The following is a 10510-nucleotide window of genomic DNA, read 5'->3' on the forward strand; positions in this document are numbered from 1 at the left end:
TACTACAGAGATAAAAGAGAGTTTCTGCTGTGAAATGTGAAGTCACCAATTGGAACGTTAAAATAATCTCGTTTGTCATAATTACAGTTTGAAGATAACCATCTATAAATAATGTGTACAGTTATTTTATTTGTTGGTAGAATTCCTAATGTGCTTTCCAGTATGAAGAGCAATGCATTTTTCAACTATATAATCTTTATTCTTGGTGAATACTCAAAAGAATGTTATTGAAATTTTAAGAGGCTATACAGATTTTCAGACAAAATCTTAAATTTGGTTTGAACAATTAAATCAAATACAATGTATAAGAGCTAAGATAGACAAAAATGTACAATGAAAATCTAGCTTTTGTTTAATTGTAATTAGTTATCTTTCAATATGATATTCAAATATTTGAAAAATTATTACAAAGAGACCATTACAGCTAGTTTTAGTTCATCCGACGTACAAATGTTATACAATAACAATTAAAGACGGTTCACTTCAGTTTAATTGCAAAAGTTTCTTTCGCAGATGTATGAAAGCTGAATAGAACAGGTTCTGTCACCCCATTTTCCTGAGAAGTCACCTATATCAACACAGTTCTTATTTGTATTATGTTTTCCAGTACCTGGATACCAAGGTATAGATGAAGCTACAGACTGGTCATACGTCCAACGGAACTCGCCTTCTTTGAAGTCTGTAAGTCCAATCCAGTGATTGCGGCCCGCTAAAATATACGATAAAAATGAGTTGTTTTTGTACTTAAAATTTCTGATTACCTAAATTCTTTTTTCGTTATGAAAACCCTTTAAAAGCAGTCTGATAAATAAAGGCAACAGTAGTATACCGCTGTTCAAACTCATAAATCCATGGACAAAAAATGAAATCGGGGTAACAAACTAAAACTGAGGGAAAGGCATTAAATATAAGAGGAGAACAACGACACAACACTACAATGTAACACACACAGAAACGGACCAAGCATCAGACAAAATCCCACGAGAATAACAAATATATAACATCAAAACCAAATACATGAATTTGGGATAGACAAGTACCGTGACACGTCTTATCGCAATGTGAATTTACACTCAAAAATAAGAGAAAACAAACGACGCAACTTTTAAATGTAACACACACAGAAACGAACTATAATATAACAATGGCCATATTCCTGACTTGGTACAGGACATTTCTAAAGGAATAAATGGCGGGTTGAACCTGGTTTTGTGGCATGCCAAACCTCCACTTTTATAGCCATGTGAAATATAACATTAAAATGACAACTCAACACCACAGGACTACAATATAAATAAATTGGAGAATACAATTGACAAAGAAACACACGAACAACAGCCAGCAAAAGGCAACAAGTTGAACATTTTAAAACGCCAGAAGTGCATTTTATCCACACAAGATCTACTAGTGATGCCCAGATACAAAAGTTTGAAAGCCGAAACAAGCACAAAGTCGAACAGCATGGCGGACCAAAATATCAAAAAAGTTGTGCCAAAAACGGCCAGGGTTTTCTGTTAGTTACCAACACATCCTTTTTATTTAGAATAATTTATACTTTTGCAAACAGTAAATTTATAAAATTACTAAACAAAAGCTGTACATGATAGAACTGAAATATTAACTAATTGCAGGGAACAACTGAAATACATTACATAACCAGACATTTGCAACACAAAATGTAGACCCATCCGAATAGGTTTAAACCTCAACGCCAAGTGACGTCATATTTGAAATTGTAAAAAATGACAAAAAATGATGACGTCATTTGAATTTGTAAAACAGATCATCAAAAAATGAAAAATGATTTCATTTGAATGAATAAGATAGAATTGGGATTGATTTAAGATTATATTTGAACTAAATACTGATATTTTATTTAATAACAATGCACATTTTAATATTTCTTAATAGCAAACTAAGGTAGCAATTAACTATATTATAAAGCTATGTCCGGTTTGTTTTGAATCTTACTTCAAACGTAAAATATCGAACTGATTACGTTGAACAAAATGAAATCTAATAAATGAATGCGGTGATTAATATTATTTACCATAACACATAAATATAATAGAAAAGACGTCTAAACATTTGACAAAATCCGATGAGAATCACCTGTTGATTTTGATGTATTCATAAATGGCCATTTCGTATTTAGTTTAAACATATTCATTTATAATGGATTGGAAAACAATTTATTACAACTTATATAAATCCCTGTCCACTTTGCAAGGGTGTCCTTTACGCGCAAGTGATGTTGCTTTCTCCTAACACAGGTCAGCCATTTATCGTCCCCTTCCAAAGGACTATCATTGTTTCTCAAGACCTAACTCGCAAATGACCATTTAGTGTTCTTAGCTATTCAAAAAATGAAGGTTCTTTTTCTAAATCGATAACCTTCATTTTTGTAAACTCTGGAGGCATGAGAACAACTCTAACACATATTACTTGTTAACGTGGCAATAATAAGGATCCAATACCCAAAATTTGTGAAAACATTTTTTGCAACTAAAACAAGCGCATCCTTGACCATAAAATTCTTCTCCTTTAATGATAAAAATGGGCTTCAAAAAGTATTGTATACATCAATGATTGTATACATATATCTATATTCGTTTATTTTATAGGTCAATCCGATCACTTACTTTTCCTTATAATTGAATGAATTCTCCTATTTTCTTCTGTGTTGTCAATTTTTACAAGATATCCTCCAATCTTTTGGCAGTACCTCTGTCATATAAAAATCATAAGATAAACGTCACAAATTCCATGATAAGTATGTATGGATATATATATTGATATGCATGCATTTGAAGAATCCTATAAAAACAGAAAATTAAATATGAACCGTCTTAAATAGGCGATACTAGAAAGAATTATATAAAAGCATACTATTTATGTTTAGTGTTTCAACATTATTTAAAGACTTTTATATATATGTATGAAATTAACATGTTATAATGAATATTGGATATCGGCATTTTTACAAAGTTTAATTTCTTTGTATTATCCTTTTGTATATACATATTAACAACTGAATTTTTTATTTTAATCATTCCAAATACTATGTAATTCTAATATGATATATCAATACCGCATAGTTTGGATACTTGAATGAAATACGAATTTTGTGTTATTAAAATTTGTTGCTACAAAAGTTTTGAAATTATCTTAAATCAAGAAACGTATCTTCCTCCTGCAAAGCTCTTATTCCTTGCCAAGCTTTGGCTATACTTTTTGTCCTTTTTGGTTTATAGTTCTTCATCCTTTAAACAAGCTTTGAATTTTCAAACATTTTTTCCTCGAGCTTCGCTAAAAAGACATTGATTGTCGAAATGCGCATCGGGGGTAGAAATATTGATACGATTTATGTTATTAGAGAGTGATGAAGCAGATTGTTACCTCAACTTAGGGAAAGCCAATGTTGACAATATTCAAAAGGGTGATAATATCCGATTATTACATGGCATTTTTCATATCGCCATGTATTATCAGCCCTAGGTTCAATATCAGCCCATGACCCGCATGGCTTGAGGGCTGATATTGACCGAGGGCTGATAATACATGAGATATGCTTCAAAAATGGAGAAAAATAACAGATTCATATATTAGTCCTTTTACGTGTTTCCAAAATAGTAGTTCAAAGATTGAAAAGCTTGCGGACGTCGGACCCCAGATTTAGTACATTCGATATGAAATCTTTCTATAGAGAAGAAAAATATTTTAATATGGACGAATCGACAAAACAAATAATTCAACAATATACATAAGGAACACTGTCTGGAAAAGTCAACCTATTTTAAAGTAACTTTCTAAATTAAAAAAAAATGCATTTATCATATTTATTTAATAATTTGTTTGTTTTCTTTTTTTCTTTTTCTTTTTCTTTTTTATTATTTTACACAATACACTTTCCAGTATCCAAATAATTGATGTGTACATTACTTTGTAATGTTATTCACTAAAAACATAACATTGAGATGTATTTTCCGGAATTTGCCGAGTATCACCGGAATGCCATGCGATAACGTTACGGAAAGGCATGTGATAACAATCGAAGCATGTGATAAACTTTTCATATCAGCCCGCTAAGCACCAATTCGAAAAATATGAAATTTACCATTAATTTAATGCAATTATCATACAGTAAAAATCATATATTATTTAGTCTAAGTATATGATAATCTGCTCTATCACCCTCTCTGCTTTGTTTTATTTAATTCATTACACTGAATATTCTGTTATTATTGGGTTGTTTTTTTTTAATTTCAAATAGAAAGTTATTAAATATGACAGCAGTGAAGTTTACGTATTTTTTTGTATTTGTACATTTCATGTCCAATGTCTTAGGGCAAACGTATGAGCATTATTCTTAAAATCACTGATGAAAAAATCATTGGCTTATCAAATTTCTTCTTTAGTTAGGCCTGCACGAGAGAGGTGACATTCAAACAATTGTCTCCAGCTTAGCAATGAGATATAGTACATTACCTCCCTCGTATTATCCAATCAAAATTGGCTGGTAATTTTCATGAGAAGTATGAAAAAAAGCTATGATCTTAGCCTCAACAATAGCACATTAATATTTCAGCATAAATTTACAATTATTTACCTTTGCTGTATACCAATCTATTATATCAGTACCGTAGTGGTAACAATGTCCATTGTATTTATCCCACTTAACATTAGCATGCGTGTCTGCAATATCAAATTTAATGATATAAGTAGTATGAATAAAACAATTTATAACAATTGGTTTTTATCATAAAAGTAGAGATCCAATATATATATACTTTTATGTTCATCTCCTTTTTAGAAAGGGGGTGGTTGTATTGACATTATACCGTGGAACCCAAGACAGATCTAGATGGCAGGTCTGACAGGGTAAAAATGTAGGATAAAAAGCCCAAACACGTCAAACGAAGAAAAACAACTGTCATATTCCTGACTTGGTAAAGGCATTTTCTATGTAGAAAAAGTTGGATCTGGTTTTATTTAGCTAGCTAAACCTCTCACTTGTATGACAGTCGCATCAAATTCCATTATATTGAAAACGATGCATGAACAAAACAACCAGATATAATTATTAAAATGTCAAAAATAGGGTTACCTACAAAATTGTGCTAAAATCTTAAATAAATTTCTAAAATTTCTGAAAACATTAGGTATTTGTTTGTTTTTTTGTAGGCGTTTGTGAAAATGACATATAAGTGTCTCTTGATTACGCACTTTGATTGTACATTATGTCAAATGGGCGATTTACGGTATTATATTTATACAAAAACATATGCTTTGGTTTATTAGCAGTTCGAATATTTTAGAATGGTGCAACAGCATTGTCAAATCGGTATTTTATCAACAAAATTATCAAATCACTTCCTTTATAAATGTCTATTCGGGCGAGACGTATGCCAGCATCTATGACTCAAATTGTCACAACATTATGTGAATTTGTCATTTTATTTGGGTTTTCTTTGAAAAAAATGAAACGCTTTGGCAATGTACACATGGTACAAAGATTTTCAAATATTAAATCTGAAAAAAAAACATAAAATTCATATTCAGACCAAATCGCACCACATGATGTTCTTTGTCGTACTGTCTTAAGTGTCATTTTACTTCGTGCATTCAAATATTCTGGTATTGTTTTGCTTCTATATATTAGAATTAATAGAACAATTTGTCGTAATACAAAAATATGTATTTCAATGGGTTTAAAATTATTTATTTATAAATATCGAAATATTGGGTTTCATTTGCTATTATCATTGTATACAATTAGAAAAGAATAAGATAATAATAATACCGAGCTCCAAAGAAAATTAAAATCGGAAAGTCCTTTATCTAATGAGAAGAACAAATGCTGAAATTGGTTAACAAAGGAACCAGGGTTATAATTTAGCACGCGAGACGCGCGTTTCGTCTACATAATACTCATCAGTGACGCTCATTGTTATAAAGCCAAACAAGTATAAAGTTGAAGAGAATTGAAGATCCAAAGTTCCAAAAAGTTGTGCCAAATACGGCTAAGGTAATCTATTCCTAGGACAAGAAAATCCTTACTTTCGAAAAAGTTTTGTAAACAGATAATTTATAAAAATGACCACATAATTGGTTGTACGTTGAAACATACGAATGGAAAACAACTGTCATATTATTAACTTGGTACAGGCATTTTCTTATACAGAACATAGTGAATTAATAAAGGCAACAGTAGTATACCGCTGTTCTAAGGTCATATATTAAACCTGATTTGAAGCTAGCAAAACCTCTCATTTGTATGACAGTAGCATAAAATTCCATTATATTGACAACAATGTGTGAACAAAACGAACAGACACAACATTGGTATAATGTCATTAATAGGGGTACAGCAGTCAACATTGTATTATAATCGATCACTATAAAAACAAACAAGTATGTCAACAAGTAAAAACAAATTGCATGAAGTCTTAGACTAAGAACATTAGAAAAAATGAAAGATAAGATTACAAAAAAGATACGAACGCACAATAACACAACGTCAGAATGCATAGGTACCAAACCATACCAAAGGCGTATTACAAAAAAAGGATTAAACAGTAATGGTTAATATCTACAAAAAGAAATAAAACATATAAAACGTTATCAGGATGATACATAACGTTAGTTCCTATACTCTAAATTTCAGGAATACGGAATATTCATCACCAACGTCCTGCTGTATTCCGATGAATTTTGTTAGAAAAAAAGGCACTCGAATACCGAATGTGCCAGGCAATTTATTGTCCAGTTGAAGTTAGTATATTGCTGCTTTGGTGAGAAAATTGATAATTTCGAAATTTACATTTATCATAGATTCTGGTACTGGAATTGATCGAACACAGTTTTCAAAGATGCAAAATTTATTTATAAAACTGAAATTTTCAAACGATATAATAACTCTATTTTCTGAAAATAATCAAATGTGGTAAATAAAACGCACATACTTTGACAGGTGTTTTCTACGAACTTAAAATTGTTGTTAATTCTCTGTATCTTTTGGTCAAGTTTTCTCAGACTGTCACTTCTTTTTCCCAGTACTGCATACAATGTGTTTTCAACTTGGTGAACGTCACTGTACAGTGTATTTCTAACCTTTTGTATATCAGACTTTATCTCTAACAAAGCTTTCCTTGATGCATCAAAATCATGTTTTGCATTATTATCCATACAATGCAGACCGAATGCGCTCATTGACATCATCATTAGCAAAATAATGTTGATTATCATCATTGTCATTATATGAATGCAACTACAAACAAACAGAAAGATATTTCGCAAAATGGTATATCTATGTACAAAAAAAAGTTAATTATTCTGAATTTAAGTATAACAGCTTTTTGTTTTATCAAAACGTTCATTTTAAAATTTGACAAAGTATTTTAGATATTTTTCAAAACGAAAATAGCCCAAACTACAGTTTGAAAATTGAAAGCAAATGTTACGCATCTAAATGTGTCCAAAAAATACATTAAAATGACATCGTTAAGTCAAGCTATGTATTGCCTTTTGAATACAAATTAATTGATTTAATGTAGTGTCCATGAAAACAAAATTTGAGAAAAACATCAAAAATTTCAAGCTTCGAAAAACAGCACCATACATGTTTTCACCATGCGGCATTCAGCAACCCAAAAAAACAAAAAATTCATATCTAATTTCTTTTTTTCAAATTACGTGAAAAGATGTGCTATTTCATTGACAAGAAAGTATCTTTTTCTCAACTGGTAAAAAGGGGGATATAATATTCTATAGATGTACTTACATGAAGTATACTGTTGTCTCCAAATGTTTGACTTTGGACTCTATTACACGAACATTTGTTTAAAACCTAATCGATAGCTATGTCACGCAATGAAATCATTTACCTTCAGATAGAACGAAACATGTTCCTACATTCCAAAGAGAAAAAACAAAGCCAACAAAAACTGCGCAGTATGCAAAATTCAATACTGATATCGAACAAACACGGATATTATATCCCAAATAAATACACGTTATTTTCAATAAATGTAAAAAGATACTCCGGTTTTCACATAAACATATTACATAATATACATTGTTTTTTTTATTAAAATTTGCTGTTATTTTTTGTTTGTTTTTAGAATTAGGGAACAAAATCCCTCGTGCATAGCTTTTATTCCTTTTTAAGTTTCATGAATGTTGTACTCGAACATACTGAAGTAGACATTAATTGTCATAATGAGCATCGTGTACAGTTATCTAAGTTGATGAAAACTGTCTGATCAAACTCAATTTTCAAAGATGCAAAATTCATTTATAAAACTGAAGTTTTCAAACGATATAATAACTCTATTTTCTGAAATAATCAAATGTGGTAAATAAAACGCACATACTTTGACAGGTGTTTTCTACGAACTTAAAATTTTCTACGAACTTAAAAGATGGCCATTGTTATATTATTGTTCGTTTCTGTGTGTGTTGCATTTTAACGTTGAGTCGTTTGTGTTTTCTCTTATTTTTGAGATATTGAGATCAGACGTGGCACGGTACTTGTCTATCCCAAATTCATGTATTTGGTTTTCATGTTATATTTGTTATTCTCGTGGTGTTTTGTCTGATGCTTGGTCCGTTTCTGTGTGTGTTACGTTTCGGTGTTATGTCGTTGTTCTCCTCTTATATTTAATGCGTTTCCCTCGGTTTTAGTTTGTTACCCCGATTTTGTTTTTTGTCCCTGGATTTATGAGTTTTGAACAGCGGTATACTACTGTTGCCTTTATTTAGAGGTAGAAGATACTTTGCTTGCAAAGTTAAATAAAGATCTTGTGATTTTGCAATTTGTCAATTTGGCAGCCCATTAGTTCAAATAGCAATCTGATAGTTTCACTTATAATTTTATTTAATATTCAATTCGAATGGAAAATCTCATTGTAATTATTTTAAAGTAGAAAAAGAACATCTTGAAACTGTTAAATCTATTTGTTACCTTGGAATAACTATAAATTGTTCAGGAAGTTTAAGTCATTAAAAAAAAATCTTATGGAAAAAGGAAGAAAAGCTTGGTTTAAAATTAAAAAAACAGTCTCTTTAGATAATTCCTGCAGTATGCTTGAAAAATTATTTGATACTTTAGTTGTTCCAATAACTCTTTATGGAAGTGAAGTTTGGGGTGTAAGCCAAGTGTTCAAAGATTCAGATCCATTTGAACATTTACATATTAAATTTATTAAAGAAATTTTAGGAGTACAGTGCAAAACAACAAATGTAGCCTGTTTAACTGAGACAAACAGAATCCCTTTGTACTTTAAAATTCACCTTTCAGCTATAAAATTTCTAAACCATATTGTAAACTCGCCTAACACTTTAGTCCATAAAATATATAATAATGTAGAGAAAACAAGTAAATGGGTTAACATTGTAAAAGACTGGTTAAATAAATTAGGTTTTGGTCATCTCACTTTTAATACTTTTAGTTTAAAATATCACATTCATAGTATCCAACAAAGAATCTATGACCAGGCTTATCAAATTATAAATTGTTCTATCAATAAATGTGATAAATTAAATTTCTTTTGTCATACTAAAAGAATTAGAAAAAGGCCCCCATATATTGATATATGTAAATTCAAAACCGACCGATCAGTTTTCAGTAAATTTAAACTAAGTGCGCATTCCCTAGCAATTGAAAGAGGGCGTTATACCAACATTGAAAGAAGTAAACGCATTTGCTTATCCTGTAACAGACAAGAAATTGAGGATGAATACCATTTCTTCTCAATCTGTCCATGCTATAAATCATTAAGGGATACCTATATACAAAATATTAATAAAAATCTTAATTTCAATTTTATTAAATTGCAGTCCACTATAACACTAAATCATTTGACGGTACTTTTAAATAGCAGTCTACCAGTCATTATAAAAATCACCATAAAGTATATTAATGATTGTCTTTTATTAAGAACATCTGAATAACTTTTTTTTATATGCAACCTAATTTTTGTTTGTGTTCCTTTTTTAATTGTTCATGAACATTAACAATGTGTTAACTGTTGATATTTATAGCCTTTTTCTTCTTCGTTGTGAAGACCACTGTCACTCTAATATAATTATAATCAATTTAACTATTGTCAGTTTATTGTCTTCATTTTGTATGCCATAACCATTTAATGTAAATGTGTTTGTGCGAATAAAATATTGTCTATTGTCTATTTAAGGTGGTACAATAAGCTTTAAAATTTAGATGAACATTTTGATCACGTTCCAACTGTAATAATTCGGTTGGGAATGTTTCTATTTCATGCAATATCCTCTAATTTTTATATAAATCGACGGTTTTTAATTATTCACTGCTGAAAAATCCTGAACCACACCTTGAAAAGATTTATATAAATGTATTTAAGTCTTAGATGGATGATTTATTAAGTGTTGATGGCTTTGAACTACCCGTCAATAACCATGCGAACTCTCAGATTTAGACTTAGTCTCTTCTTGTTATAGGGTTGTATGAATACCCTGCCATCATTATAAC

At 30.3% G+C, this 10510-nt stretch overlaps 1 protein-coding gene across 1 annotated transcript; it reads right to left on the reverse strand.

The window, feature by feature from the left end:
- Nucleotides 1–342: 342 nt before the first annotated feature.
- Nucleotides 343–7813, reverse strand: LOC139528758 (perlucin-like protein). The gene is made up of 5 exons (XM_071324946.1): nt 7784–7813; nt 6966–7270; nt 4610–4695; nt 2643–2727; nt 343–709 (listed from the first exon to the last, which is right to left on the reverse strand). Exons 2-5 carry the CDS (start codon nt 7255–7257, stop codon nt 489–491), a joined length of 684 nt encoding a protein of 227 aa, XP_071181047.1. The 5' UTR covers nt 7258–7270; nt 7784–7813; the 3' UTR covers nt 343–488.
- Nucleotides 7814–10510: the final 2697 nt, after the last annotated feature.

Source organism: Mytilus edulis, chromosome 6, assembly GCF_963676685.1.
Source record: "Mytilus edulis chromosome 6, xbMytEdul2.2, whole genome shotgun sequence".
In the NCBI taxonomy this organism is placed as follows: domain Eukaryota; kingdom Metazoa; phylum Mollusca; class Bivalvia; order Mytilida; family Mytilidae; genus Mytilus; species Mytilus edulis.

Bases quoted from the DNA above. Each gene is read 5' to 3' on its own strand.
- LOC139528758 (XM_071324946.1), bottom strand. From the start codon at position 7,257: ATGACAATGATGATAATCAACATTATTTTGCTAATGATGATGTCAATG. The intron at 2,728-4,609 runs GTAAATAATTGT...TTTATATGACAG, and splicing joins TAGATTGGTATACAGCAAAG to AGGTACTGCCAAAAGATTGG. The intron at 710-2,642 runs GTAAGTGATCGG...CGTATATTTTAG, and splicing joins TCATTCAATTATAAGGAAAA to CGGGCCGCAATCACTGGATT.